The 18,001-nt window shown below is 40.3% G+C and overlaps 1 protein-coding gene across 2 annotated transcripts in view; it reads right to left on the reverse strand.

Moving 5' to 3' along the window:
• Window positions 1–18,001, reverse strand: part of Ccny (cyclin Y) — a 151,240-nt gene that overhangs the window by 32,625 nt on the left and 100,614 nt on the right. For both annotated transcript variants that reach the window (XM_029472158.2, XM_021150564.3), the window contains 3 exons: window positions 10,246–10,346; window positions 6,328–6,363; window positions 16–73 (listed from right to left, as the gene is read on the reverse strand). In XM_029472158.2, coding sequence (XP_029328018.1) covers window positions 16–73; window positions 6,328–6,363; window positions 10,246–10,346 — 195 coding nt within the window. The remainder of the gene's footprint in view (window positions 1–15; window positions 74–6,327; window positions 6,364–10,245; window positions 10,347–18,001) is intronic.

An 18,001-nucleotide genomic window follows, 5' to 3' on the forward strand; every position in this document is an offset into this window, starting at 1 on the left:
TAAGAAGGTAATTACCGAAAGAGGGTGGAGGTTTTCATCAAAAATATCTAAGAGCATCCTTCCATCTGGGTCCCTGGTAAGGAAAGCAATAGAAATTAGAGTTTACTTTCTTTAATAAATGCCACTCAAAATGAAATAAAATACACTTCAGTTCAACTGTAGTTTATTTAGGAGACAGAAAGTGCTAAATTTAAGATGCATTTCTGGTATTCTTAAGTAAAGCAGTTAATCCATTTTTGTTGAAGAAGCCACAAAGATTAAAACCTCTATGTGAATTAAGTAAAAGCGTAGATTTTAATTTTCCAACACTCTCTTCATTTCTTAGCTAAATACAAAGTAATGGTTTTCATCTTGACATCTTCATACAGGTGTCAATTATTTTCTTCTTGTTCATTCCTCTTCCATACTCCTTTCTCCATGTCTTCTCTCCAACTCTGCCTGCTTCCCAGTAAGGCTGACTGCCTTATCTTATGTATTCCACAACATTCACAATTTTTCTACCTTCCCTCTCAAGATCCCCTATGGCTCCTTAAATGAACTAAATCTAAAATGATCTAATTTTATCAGTATTTTTTTTTTCTTCTGATGGTTAGTAAGTATATGGTGAATGATGTGGGGGGAAGGAGGGCAGGCAACAAAAATCAGTCTTAAATTGTCACAACACACACTGCTAACTCTAGCAACGAAGCGATTCTGAGATAGTTCTAACAGCACTCATTTCTGGTGAATCATGTGACCGCACTTCAGGTTTTGTTCTGAATATACAGCATGCACACTGTAGCTTGCAGGCCAAACAATGCCAAGGAAACTGCCTGAAACAACCCAGCTGGAACTTGAGACTCCTGGATATTATGAACCACAGTGTTTCTTACTATACATAGGTATCTGGACTTTATAGAATCATAATGGACTAGTTATGAAAAATAAATAATTTTGGTATTTTCCTATTGTCATTTCTCAGTATAAAAACATCAAAATTAGCACCTCTGAATTATGTATACTGTGCTACAGTATCTGATTTTTAAAAATGAAGTTTGGGTTGCTGACTTGAGTTTTGTAAACTATTACTCAGTAAATGTGGTATGGGAAAGAACAGAATTTCCAGCAACATCTGAAATGGTCCTAAAACATACTTCTGCCATTTTGTATTGGACATGTATGTGAAGCAGCATCCTCAACATTAAAAATTATAAAAATATCAAAAAATCCAAAAGTCTGTGTCCTGCAGTATCAAATATTCACCTAAGATCTCTTTATGTAAAAATAAATAATTACACCCATCTCCTCACTATGCACACTTGTTTTCCTTTTCTTTTTTTTTTTTTTTTGGTTTTTTTTTTAAAGATTTATTTATTTATTATATGTAAGTACACTGTAGCTGTCTTCAGACACTCCAGAAGACGGCACCAGATCTCGTTAAGGATGGTTGTGAGCCACCATGTGGTTGCTGGGATTTGAACTCTGGACCTTCGGAAGAGCAGTCGGGTGCTCTTACCCACTGAGCCATCTCACCAGCCCCTGTTTTCCTTTTTTAATAAATGTAAAATTATGCTTCATACTGTAGTAACTTCACATCAGCATGTTTGGTTTGCATGTGTACTTTATAAACCCATATAGAGGGCTCATGAATGGATCATTGTTTAGAAGCCCTGGACCATTCAGTACACAAGGCTGCCAACCATGGCTCTACATGTAGGAAATGGGGTTGTGGATTCAGGTTCACACACTGGTTTGGGCTACTGGGGTGTGGTCCATACAGTACCTTGCGATGGTTTCTGGTCTCATAGTTCCTTCAACTGTTGGCTTACTCATTGCTTTGGGCTATTGGCCTGTGGCCCACACAGCACTTTGGATCACAGCTGGCAAACAACTTATATAGATCTTTGAGTTGACAGCTTCAGATGTACAGTGCTTTGTGCTGCTGGTTTCTGGTGCACAAAGTGCTTTAATCTGCTCGCTGCTGTACACATAGCACTTTGAGATGCTCGTTTTTCATCTATACAGTGCTTTAAGCTACTGACCACTCAGAACCTTAGGCTACTGGCTTCTGGTCCACACAGTACCTTGAATTGCTAGCTCTAGTCTATACAGAATTAGGGGATAGTAACCAATGCTTTACACAAGCAGTTTGGGCTTCGGGGCCTCTCACCTACAAAGTGCTTTAAGATGTTGGACTCTAGTCTATTTGGTTCTTTGGGCTGCTGGCCTCTGATCAACTCAGAGCCTTGAAGTTTTGGTCTCTATAGAGAGTATGTCACCTGCTCTGTGACACATCTACTTACATTCAACTGTTTAATAGAATTTGAGTTTTGTCTACAAATTTCATTTAAGAGTCACAATGGTGAAAAAAAAAATCCTACTTACTTTTCTTTTCTTTCTTTTTTTTTTTCGGTTTTTCAAGACAAGGTTTCTCTGTGTAGCCCTGGCTGTCCTGGAACTCACTTTGTAGACCAGGCTGGCCTCAAACTCAGAAATCTGCCTGCCTCTGCCTCCCAAGTGCTGGGATTAAAGGTACTTTGCTTTTCTAATAAAGTAATAAAACACCAAAACTACTTTGGAGAGAAAAGGGACCTTTGACTTGTATGTCCTGATCACAGATGATTACTAAGTGAAGTTGAGGCAGAAATTCAAGGCAGGAACCTGGAGCCAGGAGCTAAAGGCAGAGACCATAAATAAATGCTGCTCCAGGCTTGCTTCTAATGGCTTGGCTAGATTGATATATATATATATTTTTTTATATACAACCTAGGACTACCTGCCCAAAGGTGGAAATGCCCACAGTCAGATGGAACCTCCTAAATCAACCCTCAATCAGAAAGCACCCCCACAGACTATCTATAGGCTACAGTAATGGAAACATTTTCTCAATTGAGCTTGTCTGAGCAGATGACTCTAGCTTACATTAAGCTGACAAAACAAAGAAACCACCTTACAAGGATTTTTGGGTAATAGCACATAATTTCTAGTTTGTGTATAAAGTTTAGGTACAGGTTGAGAACACCAGGCTTACTGACCTAATCCTAAGTATATTTTATCACATTAAATACTCTAATTTCTGCTTTATAAATTTAGCATCTCTATAAAACAGCCCAGTGTCCATTCCAGCATTGAGCATAGGAACTGATCAAAAGTTCTGAGTATCTCTACCTGTGCCCTGTGACTGTTCATAAGAACCTAGCAGCAAGATCGTAGATAAACCCAAGCGAAAGAAAGGCTCAGTCTTATTCTGTAACTTGAAAGCAAAGGTTCCTCTTGTGTGAACCTGGCTGCAATGTCTCTGACCATGTTCCAAGCCACTAGAAGTCAGAAGATCCCTTCAATTTTCCCTGTGGCAAGCTGCTACTCAAAAACCTGGTCAACACAAAACTTACTTTTGACCACCAAGAGTGCTGTTTAATTTTTCCTAGTGAATGGGAACCCTTAAAAACTACCTAGTATACCAGAGAAACATTTGCCACAAGTAATCTAGGAAAACAGATTAAGAATATAAGGAATGTAGGTTAGCTGGTAGCATCGCCACAGCATGGCAAAAGTCAGGGGTGGTGGTGTACCCCTGTAACATCAGTACTTGAGAGTGGCCCTACGTTCAAGATCATCCTTGATTAAGCTGGAATATATAAGATCCATCTCCGGGGTGGAGGAGAGGGGGTGAGGGCACAGTGAAAGAGAACAGAAAATAAAGAAAAAAGATTAAGAACTTAAGCAAAGATGACTGAGAAAATTTAATGAATCCCTTGAGAACTGGACTTGTTTCCTTCACCCAACTATGTGTCTCGGGTGAGCAGCAGTAGATCCATGTGGCTGGAGGCTGAATGGCCGCCCTACAGGGCTGTTTACAGGCTGGTCACAAAAGAGGCTGAAGACAAGTCACTGGCTCTGTGCCCCGAGAGGCGTCGGTTCCGTCTGTAGATTAATCAGACCACCTCTATACTTTCTCCACTTCTACTCACCTTTGGCCCAGTTTATTAACATTCATCTACAAGAGCAGTGCTATCAAAACCTATGCTCAGTAGACTGGCTCAACTGCAAATTTCTCAATCGACTAGTTGTATAGTCTTAAGGCATTACTGAATCTCTCTGTGATATGGCTCCCATAGGCTCATAGGTTTGAATGTTGGTCATTAAGGAGAGGCACTACTTGACAGGAATTAGGAAGTGTGGCCTTGGAGGAAGTTTGTAGTGTGTGTGTGTGTGCATGTGTGTATTAGGGCTTCGAATGCTCAAGCCAGACCCAGTACCTCTTTTTTTTCCTGCTGCCTGACAATCCTGACATAGAACTCTCCCACATCTCCAGCACCACGTCTTCCTGTGTGCTGCCATGCTTCTCGTCCTATTGACAGTGGACTAAACTGCTAAGTGTGAGCAAGCTGCAATTAAATGATTTCTTTTTAAAGTGCTGCCATGGTCATGGTGTCTCTTCACAGCAAGAGAGCACTGACTAAGAGAATCTCTGTGCCTCAATTTCCTTATCTGCAAAATGTAAATCATCAAAGTAGCACTTGTCAAAATCTGTTACTAAAACTAAAAATCCATGCAAAGACTGACAAGGGAAGTCTGAGCAAGCACTTAATAAAGCTGTTTGCTATCTACATTTATAGCTAAATTGACTTTGGAATATACTTCACTGGCAGAGGGCAGGCTCAACATCCATAGAACCTTGGCCCAAATTCTTGGTACCAAAACAAGAACCGAGAAATCTCTTTAAGTATGCTAATTAAAAGTTGGTTTAAAAGCACATCTGAGTGTCACTACAGGTCTTACATGTAACTTTGGCATCAGTGTTTTCAAAGTTTGAGCTTGTACCACAGAAATGACAGGACAATGCTTCATTACTACTGTTATCCTAGCTCGGATACCAAAGATGTTCTGTTTGTAGTTCTTACATCTCAAACTCTCAGGAGCCACAATGCATATGATCAGTTACAGCACTGGAACTGACCACTACAGTGAACAACTTGCAGGTGCTTGCTATGTTCAGAGAGCTGTTTCCCTAGAATACTGCTCCCCAGAAGCTGCCATCCACACTGCACCACATGGCCTAACAACTATCTCTTCACATGGAAACTCGGGCTAGGGGTTGGTATGGAGGCCACTAGTGGTCTTGCTGTTTGGAGGCCCTTCCTATTCCCAAACTAGTTTTGCATGGAATATTATGTCTATAAACACACCACATTAATCACTAAAATGTGACAGTGGCAAAACAGCCTTTGTGACAAAAATGAAGAGTGTGTTTTGTAAAAGTCTGATAGAAGGAAATCATTGAAAAGAAGTTTGGTACATATGTGGTCAAAACGGAAAGATTCTATACTCAGTGCTCTGCAGATACCTTTCAGAGTCCTTACTATTGGGTTAAACATGTTTGAAAAAGAGGAATTACAGATATGGCTTAATGCCTCAGATTTGAAGCAAAAGTTTTGATGTTCAATTAAATTAGCAAATAAATGAAAGCGTTATTAACCTTTTCTCCCCTTCTAAAATTTGTTGTTATAATTTTTCATTATGTTTCCAGCATGTCTCATCATGTGTGTGTGCATCTGAGTGCACACAGCCCTGCAGAAGTTAGAAGCAGCAGATGCACTCTGAGCTGCAGTTTGGAGGTTGTATTGGGAACCAAATTCAGGTTCTCTGCTAAAGCAGTGTATTCTCTTATTTACTCAGTTTCCTTTCAGGCAGGCCCATATCCCCCCCCCCCCCCCCGCCTCTTCTTCTAAATGTGCCTACCTGCATGAGAGTATGCTCACGTGCGGAGGTACCCCGTGGAGGTAAGAGGAGTACGGTATCACATTCCTTGGAGCTGGAATTATAGTCATTTTTGAGGGGCACAATAGAGGTGCTAGGAGCCACCTATATTGTGACAGAGCTCTTATTTAACTCACGCCTATAAAGCCACCTTAAATACTTATTACTGTGTTTAAGGTAGGTTTTAAAAAAAAAAATCTAGTTTTACCTCACTTTTCAAACTAATAGAACCACTGCAAGATGCACTTTTATCAGGGAGTTTCTACCTTGTTTTGTTTTGCATGTCAAAATTTCCACCAACTGATTTCAAACTAAATTTAACATTTTATAAAACACGGAATGCATAGTTAAGTTGCACAGAAAATAAGCAACAGAAAAAGAATTTGAGCCTTTTCAAGAAGTCTGCTCCTGCCACTCATCATGTTTCCCTGGTCCAGAGGGAGCTCAGCTTTTACCCAGCACTCGGGTGCATTAACCTTTACAAGTCCTATGAAAACATGCACTAAGAATATAAATGCAAAGAATACACAGAAGAACATAGTAAAACAATGTGTGAGACTTTTAGGACAGAATCAAGTGGCCACATACCTGTTTTTGATGTGGTAATATATCGCAAGAGCTACACTGTAAAATAAAACACAGGAATTCAATGTTCCATAAACACACTCATCATTTCATACACTACGCAAATAAATTTCATTAAAAGTCACAGAGTCCATCTGAAAAGCTCCATTTCACCCAGAGTGCTGATAAGATTATACTCCAAATAAAGGCACTCCCAGGATTTTTACATTATTTTTGGAAATAACAGAGTAACAGGGGGGACTTATAGCTTTTCTATCAGATCCTAAGCTTTCCTCACTTTTAAAATGCAGGTACTAAATAAAAGTACTATAAATTAAACCTACTTAGGCGTCTGCAATTCATGGCCTACTCTGTTAGCAAATTATTAGTTGTTTTCATAACTACCAGAAAGATAACAAGCAGCACAACCAGTGGCTGCAATTTCTCTCACAGCCATCTTAGCAAGCTATTCAGCACTGGCACTCACATCCCAAAATGGTGCTGTGACTTACCCAAAGCACTGTTTTAAAACTGTCTAAAATTTTCAAATACATGAATGTAATAAACATTCATTCTCCTCAAATTTTCTTGTCTAATATAAAATACAATATGCTCACCACAGAACTTTGCAAAGTTGTGAGGCACGCTTGCTTGCCTAGCACAGGCACGGCCCTACATCTGATTCCCAGTACACAGGAAAGGAACTTTAAAATACTTTTTTTTTTTTTGGCTAAGAATGGTGAGGAATACTTGGGAAGCAGGAGAATTGAAAGTTGGAGGCTAGCATAGGTACATAGAAAGAGTATGTCACTAAATCTCTCTCTCTCTCTCACACACACACACACATCACAAAACAAAACAAAAGAAAACACAGAAAACCAAAAAACAATCTTTTGCCCACCAAAAACTACTATTAGTTTGAGATATTCAGTTATTATTTTTACTTATATGTGTGGGAACAAAGAGGCTGGCATCCTATGCTTAGATAACCATTTTGTTGCTCTTTTTTTTTTTTTTTACCATTAGGAAGTATTGCTAATAAACATGATTTTAAAAGCTACTAGATATATTTCATAATTTGATTGCTCACTAATTACTGAATCATTCTCTGTGGCTGAATATTTAAATTATATGTACTGTTTGGTAATTAATTCACACCATAGTAAACAGGCTTACAAATCTCTGTGCAATTTGTGGTCATATTCTATCTGTAGGGAGCATCCTATCTACACTGGGATGACTTGGTAAGTGGGGCTCCCAACACAGACTGAAAGTGTCTTTGTACTTGTGGCCGTGTCCTTTCACTGCAGATTCACTGACATTCACCTTGAACATTTTGATAAAACCTTTTCATTCTGAATAGAAAATGGCATAGTTCTCATCATGATCATGTAGACTGGGCACTTTTAAATTATTTTCTTCTTTAAAATAATTGTCTAAAATTCTTTCTACTCCTTTTGTCTTACTTCAAATGTAAAAAAAAAAAAAAGCCTCAAAGTTATTTTCTTTGCCTCGAAAATGTGCTCTGGTTCCCAGAGAATAAAAATACCCTTCAGGAGACTACCAGAGGTAAAGATGACAGGAGGAGGGACAGCAGAGACTTAAGCCAGCTCTGAGGTGTGTACTTTATCTACTGAAACTGAACTAGAACAGACCCTGGCTCAGGACCATGAGCCCGTAACAGATCTTTCCTCCTAAATCACTAAGGATCTGAGCTGATGAGGGGTCTATGACTAAGGTAAAACGGCTTCAGAGTTAAGGTAATACTGTTTTCAGAGTATCTTCCCATATATTCATAGCCCTATCATAGTCCCAACATTCTATTTTTTATTAGATATTTTCTTTATTTACATTTCAAATGTTATCCCTTTTCCTGGTTTCCCCTCCGAAACCCCATCCCCTCCCCCTCCTCACCAGCTCACCCCCTCTCACTTCCTGGCTTTGGCATTCCTCTACACTGGAGCATAGAACCTTCACAGGACCAAGGGCCTCTCCTCGAATTGATGACCGACAAGGCCATCCCCTGCTACATATGAAGCTGGAGTCATGAATCCCACCATGTGTACTCTTTGGTTGGTGGCTTAGTCCCTAGGAGCTCTGGGGGTACTGGCTAGTTCATATTGTTGTTCCTCCTGTGGGGCTTCCGACCCCTTCATCTCCTTGAGACCCAATATTCTAAGTCAGGTATTTCAGGTTCACATAGCAGAACAGGATTTCTGACTAGTTCATGGTTTGTGTCCTTTTCTTCTACCTGCTACTCGGGATGTACTCCATCCTTCTCTTTCATCTCTGGCTTGATACTGGGAAGATCTAGGATTCAATGGAAGCTGGTAGCTTTTACTCCAGGCTCTTCAGAGCTTGAGAAGCTGCCAAGAACTACATGGCACAAACACCTTCAGACCTTTTCCATTTTATCCACAAGCTGTAAATACTTCTAAACAGTTCCATGCTATCCATTTTCTAGCAGTGAGCTCCATCACATAATTACACTATGTGTTATGTATAATGCATCTCTTCCCAGTTTCCCTGGGTTTATGCTCACGGGCCATTACCTCATGCTGGGGCAATGAGGCAAAGGAACCCTATGTGATAAAGCATACATACAGAAGTGGCCGGTTTCCCCCTTACAGGACTAACACACTGACCATGGAAGTTAGTTATACTCCTCAATGCCTAGACTGAGTCAGTGACTGTCACATACAAGCCTATACAGTATCTCTAACTCAGCAAACTTGGCCCATGAAAACAAGTTTATAGGTGGTAATTTTAGTACTTTATGTGCTAAAATGAGTTGTAATTAGATGTGAACTTTCTTAAGGAAACAGATAAAGTATCTGAGACTTTCAGTCAAGCTGTAAAGTTCTCTGAGACCACTTCCAAGGGTTGCTGTTGCTATGACTGTGCTGATGGGGGCAGGACAGTACAGGAAATCCAGTGCTCTCTGCTTCTTTAAACAGTGAAAGTGAGTCGAAAGAAAGAAAGAAAGAAAGAAAGAAAGAAAGAAAGAAAGAAAGAAAGGAAAGGAAAGGAAAGGAAAGGAAAGGAAAGGAAAGGAAAGGAAAGGAAAGAAAAGAAAAGAAAAGAAAAGAAAAGAAAAGAAAAGGTAGATGTGACCCAAAGCCTCCCTCTTCTTCCCTCTAAGTCCATTTTAAGACAAGGACCTGAGGCTCCTGGCCAGGCCATCCCACTCTAGGCATTAATTAGCTCAAGTCCCTATCTGGGACTGGAGGGGACAAGTATCATTTCATTTACTAGTCAAAATACTATAGGCACTGTGCAGAAATAGCTTCAGTCACAAATGAAAGGGCAAAATTGCTCATGTATACACACAAACCAATGGGCATATTTTAGGTCATCAATATTTAAAATATGGTGAAATGCTAGTCTCTCAATATATATGATAAACATGCCCAAATATTCTACATAACCCATCACTTTTAATAAACAATCTCCAAGTGTCAGTGACCCTCACAATCAATAAACAGCTTGGCACCAGTGACATTCAGAAGTCTGATCACTCTGGGGCCACAGTGAACACATCTGGAGAGATGACTCAAAGGTTACAAGCAGAGGCTACTCCTACACAGACGGCCCAGAGTTCAATTCCAAGCAATCATATGGCAGCTCACAACACTCTTTAACTCCAGTCCCAGCGGGCCCTAGGCCCTCTTGTAGCCTCCAAGAGCACATAATGCATAAACATACATGTAGGCAAAATACCCATAATACATAAAACAAAAATAACCTTTAAAAATTATCTTGTCAGACACTGTAGCCCATGCTTTTAATCCCAGAACTTAGGAGACAGAGGAAGGAAGATCTATGAGTTCAAGGCTAGCCTGGTCTATAGGTAGTTCCAGGAAAAAAAAAAAAAAAAAAAAAACCCACAAAAACAAACAACCCCCGCAAAGTCAAAACCAAAGAAGAAGTCTGCATACCCACCATTTGATGGTGTACTTGAGGTTTGGCTGGCTGACTGTGCTGTCATCTAGGAAGATGGTGGAGCAAGAGCTGTATTTCCTTGATGTCTGCCCTGGTGGATGCTAGAAAACAAGATGATCATAGTTACACCAGACTTAAAGTTTCACCAAGCAGCCCTTACCAGCTAGTGTTTGTGAATTTGATACAAGCTGGAGTCATTTGGAGGGAAGGAATCTCAGCTGAGGAAGTGCCCCTACCAGACTGGTCTATGGGAATGTGTATGGGCATTTTCTTAGTTAGTGATCAATGTGGGAGGATCCAGCAAACTGTGCAGTGCTACCCCTGAGTTGTTGGTCCTGGGTGCTATAAGAAAGCACACTAAGTAAGCCCTGAGGAGCAAGTCTGTAAGTAGTGTTTCTCCATGGCCTCTGCAAGTTCCTGCCCTGAACTTCCTACAGATAGATTATGATTGGGACATTTAAGCAAGCTGAAATAAACACTTTTCTCCCAAATTGCTTTTGGTCATGGTATTTTACCACATTAATAGAAACCCTAACCAAGACACCACACTGCCCCTTTATCTGAGATCAGACACAAAGGAAACATGTCTTAGCAAGAGTCCTGCTACAACTGCTAACAGAGTAGAACACTGGGTCACACTGTTCTTTCCATGCTAAGGTGCTATCTCCCCTAGTACCGATCTTCTTTATGGGGATCACAGGAAGACTGCAGCATGCAGTGGACTAAGGTGGCATCTTTTTATGCATTAAAATTAAGTTGAGGATCCACTGTACCCATTTCTCGAGCCCTGGAACAATTAAAAACCTCCTGGCTAATATGCTTAAATTCACACAAATTGATAAATGGAAGTACTTCTCTGTTAAGACCCACTGCACTCTGAAGGGGAAGACTGAGCTTCTGTAGGGAGGGCCTTTAGGCAGCAGGTGCCCTTATGATTGTCATTTTTTAGGATCTGCACAAGTTCCAGTTCTATGGAGAACTTGAGCAACGCAACAGCTTCTGATAGGCAACATGAACTTTACAGCCACGACGGCTAAAACTGAATGCTAAGGAGACATTTGTCAAATGTTTGGGAGACAGGGTAAGTAGACTTCCATCTGGGTAATTCTGGGTTAGAATGAAAAAAAAAAAATCAAACCATTCAAACAAATCTTGTTATTGCCTGATATGATTTTGACAGGCAGATGTCATCTTCAGGAACAAAAACCAAATCCTTTATACATCATAGAATCACCTGCCTTACTTGTATACGTTCAGCAAAACTCCTGGGATACAAAGTACCTGATCTAAGGCCCAGATATCTGCTCAGCAAGTTCACACCTGCTTCCTATCTGTAGGTTTCCTCTGAAGTGAAACTATAAACATCTGCAGCAACCCAAGAGAGGCATGAAAAAACTGCAAAACCACAAACTTCTCTTGCAAATACTTACTGGTCAGTATTTTAGGTATCTGGTTCCTTAAAATAGGACTAGAAGGCAGCACTAGTGGCAGTCCTGTGGAATACTCTGTAAGCAGTTGACAGGTTAGAAGCACCAGCCTCAGACCACCATGGGATGCTCTGGAGCCTCCAGCTCAAGCTCACTACTAGGTACTTGTGTGTGGAAGGAGTATGGAGAGAGCAAGTCAAGTTCACTGAAGGATTTCAATATTGAGTTTATGATGGCATTTCAGGTTGATTGAATAATCAGCATTCTCCTTACAGCATCTTGGGATGTCATGTAAAGTAATTCTTTCATAGTAATAGCACTAAAATCAAGTAATATTAAGAAATATAAGGCAGACGGTCCCACAGTCCCCAGAGGACTCTCCATGCTGCAGGCAGGATCTTGGGATCGTGGATGAGTGGAATGCAACATCTGTTCCAAAACAATAGTGGTGGGCCTGTGACAACAGGAGCAGGGACACAGGAAACCCGCCTAACCAGGGCTTGGATCCCTTCCAGTCAGCACAAGCTCCGGGCCACCTTGGCCATGAACTCGGTGGACAGTCCCACAATCCCCAGAAGGATCTCCATTCCGCAGGCTCCCTAGCACACCCAGGATCTTAGGATCATAGGTGAGTGGAACGCAACATCTGTTCCAAAAACATCACGAGGGACCTGAGACAGCAAGAGCAAAGATACAGGAGCTCAGGTTCCTTCTGGTTGGTGCTGGTCTACCTTGGTTTCGAACAAAGTGGACAGCCACACAGTCCCTAAAGGAGATACCACTTCCAGGTGCCAAAACACGCCCAGGATCTTAGGATTCCAGGATTCCAGGATACAAGGATCCCAGGAGCTTGGTCACATCAGGATCTCAGGGTTTCTGAGGAAGCTTGACTGCCAAGAACTCTGACACAGCCAGAATCTCAGGTTCAGAGGATCCCGGAATCACAAGATCACATAGAAAGTTGGACTTGGAGAAGTCCTGAATCAACCGGGATTACAGGAAGGACACAGGTTCCAATCAGACATATTAAGGGCAGCAAGCTCTTGAGATAATCAGATAGCAGGAGGCAAGCTTAAGGACAGAAGCAACAGAAACCAAGGTTACTTGGCATCATCAGAAGCTGACTCTCCCAACATTGCAAGTCCTGATACACCATCATTCCAGAAAAGCAAGATATGGGGAGCACCTCGGGGAGCCACCTTGGTTCCCAGATCCCTCACAGACTAGACTGCGCAGGTGAGAGTATGGACTACAGAAGCTACACAGCTTCTGGAACAGACCCTGTTTCGGGCTCCAGATATCCGGGCACCTTCCCTGCCAGCGGAGAGGTGTCCACCGGGCCCAGGAAGACTTTGCCAGAGGATCTGGGGGACACATCTCTGGTCCTGGATCTCTCAGAGACTAGTGAGAGTGCAGACAACAGAAGCTACACAACTTCTAGGACAGGCGGATTGACACAGCTTCAGGGACAGGCCCTGTTTAGGGCCTTCATCTTCTGCCAGGAGACAGGTCTGAACGCAAGATATCTGTGTACCTTCCCTGCAAGAGGAGAGCTTGCCTGCAGAGAGTACTCTGACCACTGAAACTCAGGAAAGAGCTAGTCTCCCAGGTCTGCTGACAGAGGCTAACATAATCACCTGAGGAACAAGCTCCAACCAGAGACAACTATAACAACTAACTCCAGAGATTACCAGATGTCAAAAGGCAAACGTAAGAATCTTACAAACAGACACCAAGACCACACACCATCATCAGAACCCAACACTCCCACCTCAGCAAGTCTGGATACCCCAACACACCCGAAAAGGTAGACACAGATTTAAAAGCATATCTCATGATGATGGTAGAGGACATCAAGAAGGAACTTAATAACTCACTTAAAGAAATGCAGGAGAACACTGCTAAAGAATTACAAGTCCTTAAATAAAAACAGGAAAAAACAACCAAACAGGTAAAGGTCCTTAAAGAAAAATAGGAAAATACAACCAAACAGGTGATGGAATTGAACAAAACCATACAAGACCTAAAAAGGGAAGTAGACACAATACAGAAAACTGAAAGTGAGGCAACGCTGGAGATAGAAACCCTAGGAAAGAAATCTGGAACCATAGATGCAAGCATCAGCAACAGAATACAAGAGATGGAAGAGAGAATCTCAGGTGCAGAAGATTACATAGAGAACATCCGCACAACAATCAAAGAAAATACAAAATGCAAAAGGACCCTAACTCAAAACATCCAGGAAATCCAGAACACAATGAGAAGACCAAACCTATGGATAATAGGAGTAGATGTGAATAAAGATTCTCAAGTTAAAGGGTCAGCAAATATCTTCAACAAAATTATAGAAGAAAACGTCCCAAACCTAAAGAAGAGATGCCCATGAACATACAAGAAGCCTACAGAACTCCAAACAGACTGGACCAGAAAAGAAATTCCTCCGGACACATAATAATCAGAACAACAAATGCACTAAATAAAGATAGAATATTAAAAGCAGTAAGGGAAAAAGGTCAAGTAACATATAAAGGGAAACCTATTAGAATTACCCCAGACTTTTCCCAGAGATTATGAAAGCCAGAATATCCTGGACAGATATTATACAGACACTAAGAGAACACAAATGCCAGCCCAGGCTACTATACCCAGCCAAACTTTCAATTACCATAGATAGAGAAACCAAAGTATTATATGACAAAACCAAATTAACACAATATCTTTCCACGAATCTAGCCCTTCAAAGGATAGTAAGAGGAAAAAAAAAAAAAACCAAAACAAAACAAAACAAAAAAAAAAAACAATACAAGGACGTAAACCACGCCCTAGAAAAAGCAAGAAAGTAATCCCTCAACAAACCAAAAAGAAGACAGCCACAAGAACAGAGTACCAACTCTAACAACAAAAATAATAGGAAGCAATAATGACTTTTCCTTAATATCTCTTAATATCTCTTAATATCAATGGACTCAATTCCCCAATAAAAAGACATAGACTAACAGACTGGCTACACAAACAGGACCCAACATTCTGCTGCTTACAGGAAACCCATCTCAGGGAAATAGACAGACACTACCTCAGAGTGAAAGGCTGGAAAACAATTTTCCAAGCAAATGGTCTGAAGAAACAAGCTGGAGTAGCCATTCTAATATAGAATGAAATGGGCTTCCAATCAAAGTTATCAAAAAAGACAAGAAGCACCACTTATACTCATCAAAGGTAAAATCCTCCAAGAGGAACTTTCAATTCTTAATATCTATGATCCAAATGGAAAGGGCAGCCACATTCATTAAAGAAACTTTAGTAAAACTCAAAGCACGAATTGCACCTCACATAATAATAGTGGGAGACTTCAACACCTCACTTTCATCAATGGACAGATGGTGGAAACAAAAACTAAACAGGGACACAGTGAAACTAACAGAAGTTATGAAACAAATGGATTTAACAGATACCTACAGAACATTTTATCCTAAAACAAAAAGATATATACCTTCTTCTCAGCACCTCATGGTGCCTTCTCCAAAACTGACCATATGACTGGTCACAAAACAGGCCTCAACAAATACAAAAATATTGAAATTGTCCCACGCAACCTAACAGATCACCATGGACTAAGGGTGATCTTCAATAACAACATAAATAGAAAGCCAACATTCACGTGGAAACTAAACAACACTCTTTTAAACTTGGGCAAGGAAGGAATAACGAAAGAAATTAAAGACTTTTTAGAGTTTAATGAAAATGAATCCACAACATACCCAAACTTATGGGACACAATGAAAGCATTTCTAAGAGGAAAACTCATAGCTCTGAATGCCTCCAAAAAGAAACTAGAGAGTTGCACACACTAGCAGCTTGATAACACACGTAAAAGCTCTAGAACAAAAGGAAGCAAATTCACCCAAGGGGAGTAGATGGCAGGAAATAATCAAACTCAGGGGCGAAATCAACCAAGTGGAAACAAGAAGAACTATTCAAAGAATCAACCAAAGGAGGAGCTGGTTCTTTGAAAAAAATCAACAAGATAGATAAACCCTTAGCCAAACTCACTGGAGGGCACAGGGACAGCATCCTAATTAACAAAATCAGAAATGAAAAAGGGAGACATAACAACAGATCCTGAAGAAATCAAAAACACCATCAGATCCTTCTACAAAAGGTTATACTCAACAAAACTGGAAAACCTGGATGAAATGGACAAATTTCTAGACAGATACCAGGTACCAAAGTTAAATCAGGATCAGATTAATGATCTAAACAGTCCTATATTCCCCAAAGAAATAGAAGCAATCATTAATAGTCTCCCAACCAAAGAATGCCCAGGACCAGATGGGCTTTGTGCAGAGTTCTATCAGACCTTCAAAGAAGATCTAATTCCAGTTCTTCTCAAATTATTCCACAAAATAGAAACAGAAGGTACTCTATCCAATTCATTCTATGAAGCCACAGTTACTCTGACACATATACCATACAAAGACCCCACAAAGATAGAGAACTTCAGACCAATATCCCTTATGAATATTGATGCAAAAATCCTCAATAAAGTTCTCGCTAATCGAATCCAAGAACACATCAAAACAATCATCTACCCTGACCAAGTAGGTTTCATTGCAGAGATGCAGGGATGGTTTAGTATACGGAAATTCATCAACATAATCCACTATATAAACAAACTCAAAGACAAAAACCACATGATCATCTTGTTAGATGCTGAGAAAGCATTTGATAAAATCCAACACCCATAAATGATAAAAGCCTTGGAAAGATCAGGAATTCAAGGTCCATTCCTAAACATGATAAAAGCAATCTATAGTAAACTAGTAGCCAACATCAAACTAAATGGTGAGAAGCTGGAAGCAATCCCACTAAAATCAGGGACTAGACAAGGCTGCCCACTTTCTCCCTACCTCTTCAACATAGTACTTGAAGTCCTAGCCAGAGCAATTTGACAACAAAAGGAGATCAAGGGGATACAAATTGGAAAGGAAGAAGTCAAAATATCACTATTTGGAGATGATATGGTAGTATATATAAGTAACCCTAAAAATTCCACCAGAGAACTCCTAAACCTGATAAACAGCTTCAGTGAAGTAGCTGGATATAAAATTAACTCAAACAAGTTAATGGCCTTTCTCTACACAAAGGATAAACAGGCTGAGAAAGAAATTACAGAGACAACACCCTTCACAGTAATATAAAATACCTTGGCCTGACTCTAAGGAAGTGAAAGATGTGTATGATAAGAACTTCAAGTCTCTGAAGAAAGAAATCAAAGAAGATCTCAGAAGGTGGAAAGATCTCCTATGCTCATGGATTGGCAGGATCAATGTAGTAAAAATGGCTATCTTGCCAAAAACAATCTACAAATTCAATGCGATCCCCATTAAAATTTCATCTTAATTCTTCAACGCATTAGAAAGGGCAATTTGCAAATTCGTCTGGAATAACAAAAATCTAGGATAGCAAAAACTCTTCTCAATGATAAAAGAACCTCTGGTGGAATCACCATGCCTGACCTAACGCTGTACTATAGAGCAATTGTGATAAAAACTGCATGGTACTGGTATAGCGACAGACAAGTAGACCAATGGAATAGAAGAGAAGATCCAGAAATGAACCCACACACCTATGGTCACTTGTTCTTTGAAAAGGGAGCTAAAATCATCCAGTGGAAAAAAGACAGCATTTTCAACAAATCATGTTGGCACAACTGGAGGTTATCATGTAGAAGAATGCGAACTGATCCATCTCTATCTCCTTGTACTAAGGTCAAATCTAAGTGGATCAAGGAACTCCACATAAAACCAGAGACACTGAAACTTATAGAAGAGAAAGTGGGGGAAAGCCTCAAAGATATGGGCACAGGGGAAAAATTCCTGAATAGAACATCAATGGCTTATGTTGTAAGATTTGAGTATCGACAAATGGAACCTCATAAAATTGCAAAGCTCCTGTAAGGCAAAAGACACTGTCAATAAGTCAAAAAGGCCACCAACAGATTGGGAAAGGATCTTTACCAATCCTAAATCAGATAGGGGACTAATATCCAATATATATAAAGAACTCAAGAAGGTGGACTCCATAAAATCAAATAACCTCAGTAAAAAATAGGGCTCAGAGCTGAACAAAGAATTCTCAATTGAGGAATACCAAATGGCTGAGAAGCACCTGAAAAAATGTTCAGCATCCTTAATCATCAGGGAAATGCAAATCAAAACATCCCTGAGATTCCACCTCACACCAGTCAGAACGGCTAAGATCAAAAATTCAGGTTACAGTAGATGCTGGTGAGGATGTGGAGAAAGTGGAACACTCCTCCATTGTTGGTG

This window comes from Mus caroli, unplaced genomic scaffold (genome assembly GCF_978045245.1).
Source record: "Mus caroli unplaced genomic scaffold, Mus_caroli_1 scaffold_19, whole genome shotgun sequence".
Lineage (NCBI taxonomy): Eukaryota > Metazoa > Chordata > Mammalia > Rodentia > Muridae > Mus > Mus caroli.